General features: G+C 40.6%; 2 protein-coding genes across 2 annotated transcripts in view; one reads left to right on the forward strand and one right to left on the reverse strand.

Moving 5' to 3' along the window:
* Positions 1-14,048, reverse strand: part of LOC135347803 (uncharacterized) — a gene marked incomplete in the record, with an annotated part of 825,189 nt that overhangs the window by 802,237 nt on the left and 8,904 nt on the right. The window contains 18 exon segments of the mRNA XM_064545867.1: positions 4,497-5,479; positions 5,679-5,895; positions 6,203-6,299; positions 6,648-6,903; positions 7,186-7,296; positions 7,544-7,681; positions 7,887-8,077; positions 8,298-8,468; positions 8,863-8,962; positions 9,373-9,533; positions 9,744-9,891; positions 10,154-10,222; positions 10,479-10,769; positions 11,011-11,076; positions 11,256-11,455; positions 11,773-11,836; positions 11,969-12,144; positions 13,734-13,844. Of these exon segments, the coding sequence (XP_064401937.1) occupies positions 5,144-5,479; positions 5,679-5,895; positions 6,203-6,299; positions 6,648-6,903; positions 7,186-7,296; positions 7,544-7,681; positions 7,887-8,077; positions 8,298-8,468; positions 8,863-8,962; positions 9,373-9,533; positions 9,744-9,891; positions 10,154-10,222; positions 10,479-10,769; positions 11,011-11,076; positions 11,256-11,455; positions 11,773-11,836; positions 11,969-12,144; positions 13,734-13,844 (2,903 nt within the window).
* On the forward strand, positions 479-1,883 carry LOC135347930 (uncharacterized). The gene is made up of 2 exons (XM_064546066.1): positions 479-1,584; positions 1,672-1,883. The coding sequence occupies exons 1-2, from the start codon at positions 537-539 to the stop codon at positions 1,767-1,769; spliced, it is 1,146 nt and encodes a 381-aa protein (XP_064402136.1). The 5' UTR covers positions 479-536; the 3' UTR covers positions 1,770-1,883.

Genomic DNA, 14,048 nt, shown 5'->3' on the forward strand with positions numbered 1-14,048 from the left:
CACTGATCATTTTTTCTCTGCACTAGCTTACTATTCTGATGATTTAGGCCATGCAAAGTCAATTTGTAGTTTCTCAGGCTATTATTCCGAGGTATTGATATTAATGATAATGATATTCATATAATTTTAATTAAAAACACACCCCTAACTTCCTCAATAAGCGGAAGTGCATAATTTAATTTTAGTCATAATTATATTCATGACCAAAAACCCATACAAATTTATCGTTTTCTTTTCTTTTTAGTGCCTCTAATTTGAGGTCACGTGATATTTGGAAAGCAGTCAATTTCCAAGCGCGAGGGCCTGAGAAACTACAAATTGACTTTGCATGGCCTTACACAGTTTATATATAGAATTCCCACTCTGTAGAGAATTCCAATACAAGTTGGGGAGGGCGTGGCCAGACTAGTCAATAATTTAGGTAAAGATCATTAACTGACAATTCTTCTAGTGCACGCATGTGACGTTGTTATGAATATCTGCAATCTGTTATAAGATACCGTGGTAGCTCATTTTTGCAGTCTTTTGACACAATTATGGCTGGAGCAACCGAAGTTAGCAATATTGTTGTTTGTGGACGACAAAGCTCTAACATTGCTTTGCTTGTCAACGGATTGCTAGGTATTCAGTTGGTGTCTGCAGAGGAAACTAGACGGAGATGCTCTGTGATCAAAGAGCAAACTGAACAAGCACCTGGACCTAATCAACCAGATGTGCAATTAAAGGTTTGCATTTTTTCAGGCTTCGGCACCGATGACAGCCAAACTACTGATTTGATTCGCCAATGTTGTTCAAGAGATAAAGTTGGTGTGCTTCTCTACTGTATCACTGCAGAAGGGCTTGGAATTAAAACAGCTGAGATAAGAGAAGAGATCAACAAGATTACGAGTGCCTATGGTGTTGACATTTGGAAAACCAGCGTGATTGTGTTCTTGAAGGCACACCGATGTGCACGTGCTTTACAGCGAAGTACGGGATCCGGGGGAGAGAGCTTCAACAGAGCAATTGAACTTTGGAAAGAACAAGTGCGAAGTATAATGTTGTCAGGTTCGATGATCACTCCTATCCCTCCAAGAACCGTAAGGAAGCTAGCCTTTGTTGTTGCAGGAAAAGAAAATGAGTTGGCACTTCCTGGACGAGACTTCTGGCTTTCTGTTGTGTGGGTACAAGTTTTTGAAAGAAGCACAAGAACTTGCTACAAAAAAGGTATTTCACAACTAGCCAAGTTTCAGGCAAGAACGAAAGAAAGAGACGAGATGAGAAAACCCGAAGTTTCAGATGACATCAAGGGAAAGAAAATTTGGGAGCAGCCGATTTCGACAGGTGAAATGTCTCTACGCCAGAAAATTGCCATCGGTGCTGGAGGCACTGCTGCCGGAATAGCTGCTGGTGGTGTGGGTGCCTCAATTGGTGCTGTAATTGGTGCTCTTGCGATTGGTATACCCACATTTGGCGTCGCAGCAGGTGCTGGTCTTGTGATCGGAGCAGCTGTCGGGGGTGGGATTGGAGTTGGTGTTGCTGGTGCTACTACAGCGGGAGTGAAAGCTTACCAGAATGTCAAAGAAAAAGAAGAACAAGAAGAATGTAAGTATAATTATCTTGCATAAATGTGATTACTTGAAAGTAAAAGGGCTTATAATTATGTTGATTCAATTTTGATGTAATATGCAGTTTGTAGGCGGCAAGCAACTACAAGAGCAGAAGAGGATTCATCTGATTCAGATGACTCCAGAGATGAGATGCAAGACCCACCTCGGAATGGAAACTAAAACTAACCTATTGAGACTGAGTTATATAGTTGTAATTGTCTGTAGCCCTCTTATAATTAGTAATGCTTTTGCCGATTTCATTTTGCGTAATTATTGTGTATCATTCACTAAAAACTTGCTGCAAAAAAGGTATGTCACAACTAGCTAAGTTCGCTGTAATATACCAGTCCAGACTCCTATAATTATATACACGTGTATAATTATATAGGAGTATGGACTGGTAACAAAATGCAATTGTGTGTATAGTATTATGACTACACTAATAGTCTTACTTATTGCTTGGGCTACGCCCATTGGGCTTGAGTGTATTAGCTGTATAGCCCTCGTGCATGAGTAATAACCTATACCTAAAATTTTACTGGCATGAAATTTATATTTGCCGACGTGAAGCTACATTCTACACCAACTGATAAGTAATTATTGAACTGATTCCCACAAAGATAATAATTATGATATCCATCAACACACACAATGAATATCGGCCATGCAGGGTGTCGTTTGAAAAACTTTATAAATCAGTCGATGTTTTTATTTAACCTCAATCTCATCAGTTTTTTGCTGTTATGGTTACTGCATGTTAACCATCAGGGGTAGAGTGATTAGCGTGTGTGCATGGACACAAAAATGAGCTGTTTAAGCAAACTATAGACAATTTCATGCTACCAATGAGACAATGGTGGAAAAATAATAGGCTACTTATAGTTGAAAACTTGCAGGCGAACTTCGAAGGCGACAAAAAACTCTGTTTTCTAATCGTTGCTTAAAGGTTGCTACGGTGAAAAGTTACCACTGACCTCCTGAATAGTTTATAGCTAACATTGCATGATTTCGTATAGTTACATAAGTACAGTACACATACTGGTTACTACTCAATTATCAGGTTTTTTGGGTTCTTTTTTGCTTAGCGATTTCCATCAGAAATGTCACAGGCAACACGTATACACAAAGTTGCTAAAATTGATGCATGTAGTAAAACGTAATTTTTTGTCCGTGTTTTGGCCAACGTATATGGAGATCTTAAGAGGGGCGCAAGCCCCCTTAACTGGGGTTTAACGCCTTGGTTCGGCACTTTTAAGAATTCAGCACATTCAGCACCCCAGATGTCGTTTGGCGGGTAGCTGAGGGTGTTACGCTACAGTTTGGTACCAACCTCTGATTTATATATCGGTGTCGTCTTGCAGTTTCAAGAGTACTTACACCTCTACTTTATAGGGTCGCCGAAAACATCAAGAGAATCCTCTGCACATTATAATTATGTGGAAAGGGGATCGAGGGGTTTCACTAGGCTATTGGGTGTGACTAGATTGAGTTACCGATGAGGAAAAAAGGGGCCAAATTAGCTGATAACGATTGGTTTTTTCCATCGCTATAAGCAATTGTCCACTATTCAAAAATCTTATTGTTTTATAACCACCACATTGGTTGCCATGGAGATATTTTTAGATATGTTTTAGAACATATGCATTCTTTTACCTACACAATGGTATAAGCAGAATTTCTTAGAAACGTTACAATCACAAAATAATCACATTTATGTGTACCAGTAGAAGCAAATTTATGTTTTCTTTTACTCTTCAGACTAAAGGCACTGAATAACATTGGAAGTTGAATGTTGAAGGAGTACTCACTACACATGTACTCGACTCACACCACTAAACCACGAAGCTGAATCTAGATTCTAGATCTATAGGCGGCTGTCACAGCTTTGTAGTTTAGTGGTGTGAGTAGTGAGTACACTCAATTCAACTTTCAATTTGAATTCAACCCACTTGAAAAGCACATACTGTACACATGCATGTAATAACTTTCTCTCACTTTATGTTCCTCTGTCACGGTATAGACCATGCACACGCACAACATTGAACACATCCCATTTATATCACACAGAAAACAGAAACGGTCTGTTTCATCAATGCAGTCTACATGCATGCAATCAGCAAAAAAAGTCATCAGACGAAGAGCAGTCACTGCACTGATTAAGGTTGATAATGAATTATTCAACATACGTTTTTAGAAAATTGAAAACACACGCACGTGTTAAGATATACATGTACACCATGCATACTTTACAAAGTAAACAAACGAGATTAGGTTGATGTGCAGTGTAGAAACAGGGCTTTCTAATGATTATAATGACAAGTTAAACCAAGGGCGGTATGAGAGAATAGGGCATGCAACAGCTTGCAAGCAAAAACTGAAAGTGGGCGGTGAAATTTACTGGAAAAGTACAGTAAAAAAAAAAAAGATTCTGTGAAGTATGTATGCATGTGCAGATAGCGATAAATAGCAGTTTTTACTCTCACGTTGGACTAATAATGAGTTGCATGCCCTTACTTTATTGTATAATATCTTGACAATAGTACCTTTTTTCACCCAAAATGTATTGTGGACATAAATACCATTAATTTGATAACACTATTACCATGGTTACTATCTTGTTGTGTGCGTTAGCTGTGACCAAAAATGACTGACCTTAAATAACATTTTAGAAATGCAGCCTCCAATACTACTTTATACAAAGCAATATTACTACCAAAAGAAAGCTATTGGTGATATCTAATAGAAAAAAGGTGAGTATTTGGTATGAGGTCATTCTAGCTCAGATTACAGTAACTTAATTGATAAAAATGCTGAAAAATGGAGAAAATTAATCATTCATATGCATACTGTACAAAATACATGAAAGCAGCCCTAAATACTTGCATAGTTCCTACTGTACAATAGTAAGAGCTTTCTTTTGATACTAAGATGGGGTCATGAAATTGTGTATTGGAGGCTGCATTCTGAAAAGAGTTGTTTAAAATAAATGGTCACAGGTAACGCACACAATATGTCAGTAACCATGGCAACGATGTTATCATACTGATCCTTTCTACGTATAAGATATAATTCAAGAGCAAAAACATGCATTGATGCCATTTCACAATGACAGGGCAACTTCATTAATTATACTATTTATGGCACTGATCTTAATAATTATGCCTTAACCTACCTGAGCTCATGCGCCCTTGGTTAAACACTAAAGGTCTTTTAAAATTTTGCCTGAGGCTTAGTTCTTTTCCTCAATTTGCCTTAGATGGTTTAATAATTGGCTGTAAAGTTAGCCCAATTGCAACTGATGGTTTTCCCCCCTTATACTTTCATGCAGCCCCATTACAAAATAAATACACTCACAAAACTTCACCCCCTTAAAAGTGTGAATGGTCACAGTGATAGTATCAGGGGAAATCCATGCGCATAATATTTATATTGCGCCATAATTATATAATTATCACAGGTGTTTATTAGGTCAGAAAATATAATTACTGTCAAAAAATTATTGTTACAACCATTACAAATGAACTCTGATTACAACTGAAAATAGAGTATTAAAATCACACATGAGGGTCTGTTACTACGTCAACATTGTCAATATTAGTATCAATCTCATCAGTTTCGTTGTTGTTATGGTTACTATTCTCCGAGCCCACCTGCTCCAACTCTTGTCCGATAGTCTCACTCGAAGAACCCTGACCGGAATCACGCAGGGAGAGGTCGTATGATGTCATACAGGGATGTTTGGCTGTGGGGGTCTCTACGTAGGGATTGGTTGAGGGGTGGATCATGAACTGGGGAGCAGTGGTATCGATGGGTGGAATTGGGACAGGGGCTGGAGGGCGTGGTTTGAGGTAGTCATAGCCACTGGCGGCTCCTCCGACAGCAGATGATGACTGTGTGTGTGTGCGGGGAGGGAGGTGGTATTGATAAATGACAGAGACTCACACATTGACAGTGCAAGAAGTACACATTAATTATAATGAGTAATAAGATGCGATTGATTATTAGAAGTGAAGTGATTAGTGATATACCACATTAAAACTAATCGTACGTTCCCATTGTGCAACTAGAGCTACTCTAGTAACTGCTCACCTCTAGTTCCTCCCCACTGAGTGAGTTGGTGTGGTTGCCATCGGAGTGGCTTTGCTCTGACAGATTGTTATAATACGGACGTTGGGAGTTAACATGGTTCAGGTCAAAGTAGTAAGGGTTTCTCTCGGACAACATGGCGTCAAATTTTGATCGAAGCTGAGCAAAGGTCCATCGATCACCAGGGTCCTCACTCCAGCAGTTGCACATGATCTCGTAGCTGCAGGGTGTGCAAGGGGGAGGGGTTAGGAGTTAATACTATGCAATAAAATATTTATACAGTGCTGAAATAAACCAGTTAGTTTAGCAGGAATCGTTTGGTAAGCAAAGAACAGCATACTGGTACCAACCAAACGATTCCTGCTAAACTAACTGGTTTAATTTCAGCACTGTATAATAACTTTTATTGCACTGAATTAATTTTAAGCACTAAAACGGCATTATGGCATTAATTTTAAGTTGTTTTGAAATCACGTTGCACTTTAAATAATCATGATCAAAATACTCTAGAGGGGTTAATAACTCACATTTCAGTATTGCAGTTGTCAGGGCGCTCCAGTCTGTCCCCTTCCCTGAGGAAGTCCAGTAGCTCTCTGTTAGAGATGGCAGGGTAGGGGAAACCACCTAATATAGAGGAAGATATGGATGAGGTGTGAACAGGAAGAGAGTGGTGACATGCACTAGATATTGACTAAACAGAAAACCTCTATCATGTTATATTTAACCCTCTCTTGTTCCTATTCTTGTACGACAACTGCAGAACATCATATTTTATCACATAGCTCTAAGCTCCTAGGTAATGCCAAATTTAGCACCACAGCAACTCATTAAACAGATTTACCGCAGAAAATTTAAAACCTTCCCTAATATTAAAGTGAACTGTATAATTATCTGAACACATCCACAAGAATAATTATGTTGTACTGAAACAGTAGTACATGTAATTTATATATCATTCCCATATGAACGTACCCAAAGTCCCTATCTCCCACAGGGTCACACCATACGCCCACACATCTGAGGCACTGGTGAACTCTCGGTTGACAATCGACTCTATCGCCATCCATTTCCATGGCAACCGAACACGTCCCTCCTTCACGTAGATGTCCTCAGCGGCCACAAAACGAGACATGCCAAAGTCGGAGATCTTGAGGTTTTTGTCTTCCCCCACTAGAATGTTACGGCAGGCCAAGTCACGATGGACCACGTTGAGGCTGGAGAGGTAGTCCTGTAGTGGTTGTGTGTGTGTGTGTGTGGGGGTGTGTGGTTAAAGTAGCTACTAGTGTTCACTAAAGGTAGGTATAATTCTTAGACGTATATTGAACGTTAGAACTACATGTAGGGTTTATGATCACAACAGAGGACGCATATAGAAAATCCAAATCTCAGCTTCTTTTGCAGTTTACTGTTCTTTTAATACATTCATGGTGTTAAATTTTGAATGGTACTGTTAACAGCTCTGTACTTGCTAGAATTGGCCTAGTTTTTTAGTTAGTGTAAATGCACTGACCATTCCAGATGCAATCTGGTAGGCGAATGAGAGAAGATTGACTGGTTCCACATCACCGAGTCTCTCGTACGCTGAACCAGGGGGTGGTCTCAACACACACTCTGCAGCCACCTGTGTGTGCAAGGGGGAAGGGGGTAATGGGGTAATGTGGAAAGATATAACTAAACATTTTAAATACGTAGGCTATAATAATAAGATGATTGTGTTTTGAGCAGCAATACTATATACAGTCATGTACAACTTTTGCTGTTAAGAAAATAATATGATGGCTAACAAATTGCATAACATTCTCTAGACTACACTCAGTGTGTTACACCACTGTACCCGTGTACATGTACTACATACCCCACCCCCTCACCTCCTCCCTCCCCGATGTTCCCTCGTCTGGTGCTGGCACACTCGTGGTGGTGCTATGTGGGGGGTCCTTAAGCTTGGACTGTGGCTCCAGGTAGGGGGTCGGATGGACCTCACCACCCACTTGACTCTTGATAGAGATCTGTGGAGAACAAATAACACAGATATATATCATGCGTTGATTGTCAGGCCAATGCAATGGTCATTAATAATTATACGCACAGGAATGTACGTAACTACTTGATGGATGAAAGATATTACACACTGTACGTATACACGCACCTATTTCTATACACACATACACACGATCGAAGCTTTGAACATCTCATGACTATACCTAGACCCACCATTCTCCTGATGGACTGCAGATAAGAGAGGAGGTCGCCATGACTCACGAACTCAGTGATGAGGCACAGTGGCTCCTGTATCGTTACACAGCCAATGAAATTGATGACGTGTGGATTGTTGCCATGGCCAATCTCCTTCATGGTATCAATCTCGTGTAGGAAATCAGTTCTCTCACTACCCGTCGCTGAATCTGGTGAGGGGGCGGGGCAGTGGAAGTATATTAGTTTAACAACATTATATCACAATAAAATTATTGCTCTCTTCAACGGAATTTGTGCAATCGTTTGAAATGATATCACAACACAAAATTATCAGTATTCTCTGTACTATGTCACGGGGGCTGACGGGTATATAGCCGGAGTTTCCCACTCATGTTATAGTGTGAAAGCCATATCTCGATCATTACCTACCTTTGAGCATCTTGATGGCGACAACGACACACATGGAGTTCTTCATCCTTCGAGAATTAGGGAGGGGTCCACGCACCACCCCCCGATACACCTCACCAAAACAACCCTCTCCAAACTTTGAGTCTGTCTGAACATTCTCTACAGGAATCTCCCAGTCATCAGTCACAGAATCTGCAATGGAGGAAGAAATTTAAATGTAATTATGCCTAAAATACGTATCTTAAAAATCATTGTAGCCAAAAATTACCATGGTAATACAGTACAACAAGGAGCAAGTTCGTGAATGTGTAGTACTAGTGGGTAAAGATCATTACAGTAATATTGGGAAGTCAGTGTCTCAAAGTCACCGGTGGGTAAAGATCATTACAGTAATATTGGGAAGTCAGTGTCTCAAAGTCACCGGTGGGTAAAGATCATTACAGTAATATTGGGAAATCAGTCTCAAAAGTCACAAATAGGTAAAGATCATTACGGTAATATGCAAGAAGTCGGTAATAATCATGCGTATAATAACTACATCAGTGTATACCATGTCATAATAATTATTTGCATTCAGAGTTCTTACTTGCACCGATCTGTAGTGTTGATCGATAGGGCAGACTGTTCCTGCGTCTCATTCTCCCCTCACCACCCATGAAGAACATCGGGTTGGGGTAGCTGTTGTCCTGAGGAGGGATGGTCTCTTAAATATGAGATGTATGCAATATTTGGATTTAGGTTTGTTTGTGAACAACTTTTGAACATGACTAGTGGAACCCAGATCGAGGGGGTCCGGTCATCACACAAGTGTTATACATTTTCAGCCGTTTCGTTTCTGGTCACATGATAACATGCAGGGAGGCCCAATACACTGAACTTGTGTAGTGATTCGTGCATGCATGTCGAACCTCATCTGAGTGTAACCCATGGCATCTTACCTGATGGAAAGGCTAACTGTGATATAAAGGCCAAGCACCCAGACCCCAAATGAAAAGCTTGTGCTACAAAAACACCTCAGCAAAGGCCACCTCCGTATAATGGCCAAAATTTTTTTATTCCCCAAATCGCTACAATGAGGTCACTGTATTCCACTCACCACGAACACTTTGCTGAGTTGTCGTCTCATTTTTTGCCTCTTGTAAATGATGACACAGGACAGACACACCAGCACCAGGGTTATGACCAGACACACGCCCACTGCAATGCAGATGATCGCAAAGAGGGGGAGAGTTTCACCCTCGGAAAGATTGGAGGGTTCTGAGGAGATCATGTGACAGCAAGTCATTATCCAATACAGTGCTAGGATTATGAATAGAAAAAAGTGACTACGGTACTACACTACGCAATTAGCTGACCCGATTAAGATTTAAGCTAATTTGTTAATCTTCTCGAACAATTGATCTTTGCCAAAAGCCACACACTCATTACAACATACATGTACTATATACAATGTAGCTAGTTTCTCACCATTTTTAATGATGGGCTGACAGTTTTGGTCGTACAGAGAGCTGTTCCTCAACACCACCAACTCACTCCAGTTGCCCCACACATCGTCAGATCTCAGCTCTCTCTCGACTGCCGCTTTGTCCACAACCTGGATGTTGGTGGCTTGGACCTGCACCAGATTGAAGAAAGATAAGTAAAAAGAGAGCTAGAAATTGCTTACTGTCTATGAACGGATTATGGCTTGTCCGTAACAATTTTCCAGAAATGTTGGTAACTGTCTAGAACTAGGTACGTATGGCTGTGATAAACTTAGTGTAGTCTTAACCTCTTAAACTTGCAAGAATCAAAGTATAACCAATAATTATACAGGTACTATTGTGTGTACTCCCTGCTATACTGTACACCACGTCCAGGGTAGTATTCTGCCTTACCTGTAGATAGAGGCACGGAGTGTTGTTGGGTACTGACACGGCCTCCCAGTCACTGAAGCTGCTAGCACTCTGTGGGGGATACCATGTATGGCAGGGTGGGGGGTAGGTAATGTGGGGGTACAACGTATGGCAGGGTGGGGGTCCACAGCGCAAGGTGGGGGGTAAGTAATAATTATAGACATTTACAGTGATTCACATCTGTTAGTGTTAATTAAAGGGAGGCTCACACAAAACATGTGGTTACTGCAGAGAGCGAATAGCCTCTAATTCTATCAAGATGGGGTTCTTTTATAACTCAATGAGAGATGTACAATACTACACTCACCGCATTAAAGATGTGTCTATGAATAAGTTCAGAGATGGCTGCCTCCTGCCCTGGGGCAATACGCTGTTCCAATATCTGTATCCGATACCACGAGATGTTCCCGTACGAAGCAACGGGAGCCGACCACGAGGCGTTGATGAACAGATTCTTGTTATCATTGAGTACGAACTGGTGAACTTGAATGGAGTTGACGTCTATAGGATCGGGTACTTGTGGCGGTAGAGTGCCGGTGAAACAATCAAAGGCTCCAGGGAGCAGCTGTTCGCTGATAACACTGGATGTTGCTCTAACCTGCAATTATAGAGATGGCTTGTCAATAATACGTACAGTCAACCTTCAAAATGGGGGAAGCCACTTCATCATTATTAGAGGCCGAATTTGAGGGAGGTTAAAAACACTATACGTACATAAAAGAACTGTACAGTGGGTGATCATACGTACAATTTTAACGCATCTACATACTTTAATTGAACCATAATTATAACGTTACTATACAAAGTAAGTTCCTCTTTTAAGAGAGAGAGCAACTCACTCTGAACTTGATACGCAAGTCCTCATGAGGTGCTATTCCATGAACAAGGTAACTGCTGCTCCCATTCTGAGGAAGAAATTAAGAGTGTTGGACGTTTGGTCAATACTAAATAAACAGCTCAAAAACAAAATTGAAAGGTGTATGAATTCTCGTGTGTCAGTTGAGATTGTAAATTGGTGTAATAATATAGTTATACTCACTACTATCAAGTTACAAGCAAAAGCTCAAAGACCTATTTCACTCACTAATAGAGGTATAGTGGTTGTTTTTATCAGTTGCTCATGTAGATTGTAGTTGTCATCAAGTGATACTATCACACTATAGTTCATATTGGTGACGACTGTCTCAGTGATGTTATAAGTGTCCCAGGTTGCTATGGCAGTGTAGAGTCCAGTGAGGGGGTCAATCACGGCAGTGCACATCCATTTCAGCGATGACCTCTCCTCTGGAGAAAGAGTACATTCTAGTAAAAATGCAGATATAAATACAGTAAAACCACTTGTTTATAATGGACACCTTCGGTAGAGTTTTGTTCGCTTTACGGAGGTAGAGGTAGCCTTAATTTGTTAAGGAGTTATTTTACTGGGACCTGGTTGCCTTCAAGTGTGGTCAGGAGCGGCCATTAAGAGGTCTGAGTGGTACTGTATATGAACCGTTAGAGTACTTGAACAGACATGCACGCTGAAACAGATTCAACTATACATCACGTCTGAAACAGCAGTTTGCAGAGGAGGTTATGGTTATCATTAGGAAGGCACTTACCAATCTCCTTCAGATCAATAATTCCAAAGTAATTATCATCATCATTGCTCGGAAACGATTTTATCTAAAAAAAAAAAAAAAAACTGAGATCAATGCAGTTGGTATCACACCCTCAAAAAAATTAGTACATGTAACAGAGTCCAGTGACTAAATTATTATGTAAATAGAGATTATAATTAGCACACGTAACACTTACAGTATACTGATAGATACAGCCCAGTCTGGGAAAGTGCTGCGGTGAATCCGCCTCTATTGTGAAGGACAAAGAAGGGGAGGGAGATATCGCGTAGACGTGGTTTCCAGAGTGACCTCTATCACAGTTAGAGCCTTGGCTGTTGAGTATCAGTTGATAGTAGGCCACCAAGTCATAATCTGAAGGAGGTCAGGACAGAATACACACTGTATGAGCTAGGTGCAGTATAATTAATTTTATCGGACAGTAAAAAAATTATTATTTTGGACTTTGTCCGGGTAATAATATAGCGCGCGTGAGATGTCTGGAGTATATAAAACAGGCATGCAGCTGCATGAGAGCTAACTCATGTTTAATAGTACAGTGTACGTGCGACTGAACAGTTTTAGAATTTAACAACTAGCAAATCCTCAAGCTATCTTAACTCTAATAAAGCTACATGTTGGCTTGGAATGTACCTCAACAACTTTTCAACGTATTGTCCGGATAGTTAGAACAAATGTAAAATTAAAGACAGAGTGTCCGCTGTATTAGAAAATATACGGTAATTATTCTACACAAGGTTGATAAAATACCGTATAGCGCAAAATTTTCGAGGGGCTTAATTTTCGCGGATTTCGCGGGTTAGAATTCTACACGAAAATTAAGTCTACGAAAATTGTGCTTTAATTAGAATTACCTGCTATCGTGCAAATATTTAAAGGCGTGGCTTCCGGTAAGCAGTCATTCCGCGAACATTGTGCAACGAAATGGCTTTTAGAGGCCAATCCACAAAATATAAGTGCCTCGAAAATTTCGCGCTATACGGTAAATAATTTCACAGATTAGCGCACTACAATTACGCTAGCTTGGTACCGAGTAAAGCAGACATCTGCAGTTATCGGTCAACGTATGTACTATTATGTAGCCTGTCATTTAACGATCGAAATGCAACTCAGTAAAACATCAAAATTAATAAATGGGAGATTTCTCAGCCTTCACTGGAGGGCTTGGGTATTACCGTATAATACCGGGAAGTATTACATTTTTTGTCATTTGGCTCAAGAGCTCTCAGCAGAAATGCTTTGCATGTGACATACCGGTGCGTGGGAGTTTATCTTAGTTTTAATTTTCGCGTTAACTGCTCTGCCCTCGAAAAACGCGAAATGTTGCACCTTACGAAAATGTTCCGCTATAAGGTAGTACACAATGTAGGTACTAGTAGTGTGTGTGTGTGTGTGTGTGTGTGTGTGTGTGTGTGTGTGTGTGTGTGTGTGTGTGTGTAAGGTAGTACACAATGAAGGTACTAGTAGTGTGTGTGTGTGTGTGTGTGTGCGTGCGTGCGTGCGTGTGTGTGTGTAAGGTAGTACACAATGAAGGTACTAGTAGTGTGTGTGTGTGTGTGTGTGTGTGTGTGTGTGTGTGTGTGTGTGTGTGTGTGTGTGTGTGTGTGTGTGTGTGTGTGTGTGTGTGTAAGGTAGTACACAATGAAGGTACTAGTAGTGTGTGTGTGTGTATGTGTGTGTGTGTGTGTGTGTGTATAAGGTAGTACACAATGAAGGTACTAGTAGTGTGTGTGTGTGTGTATGTGTGTGTGTGTGTATGTGTGTGTGTGTGTGTGTGTGTATAAGGTAGTACACAATGAAGGTACTAGTAGTGTGTGTGTGTGTGTGTGTGTGTGTGTGTGTGTGTGTGTGTGTGTGTGTGTGTGTGTGTGTGTGTGTGTGTGTGTGTGTGTGTGTAAGGTAGTACACAATGAAGGTACTAGTAGATAATACTTTTTTTTTACCAGTAGGTTTATTCCAGGAGATGTTGATCACCACGTTGTCAAGGAAGTTCTGCCTTAAATCAGGCTCCCATGTATAGCTACTGGTGGTAGGTTGTCCAGGGTAAAGTATGGCTGTGTGTGTGTGTGTGGGTGGGTGTGTGGGTGTGTGTGGGTGTGGGGGGTGGGTAGTGTAGTTGGTTGCAATGCTAATTAAGGATTGATCCAAGCATAACTTCAACTTTACAGTAACATTGAAAGGCATCATGGAGTACTAGTTACACCTCAGAAAGTGATTAAAATCAACCACCAAAATTAACTGAAGAGCAGATTTAAACA

Source organism: Halichondria panicea, chromosome 14 (assembly GCF_963675165.1).
Source record: "Halichondria panicea chromosome 14, odHalPani1.1, whole genome shotgun sequence".
Taxonomy (NCBI): domain Eukaryota; kingdom Metazoa; phylum Porifera; class Demospongiae; order Suberitida; family Halichondriidae; genus Halichondria; species Halichondria panicea.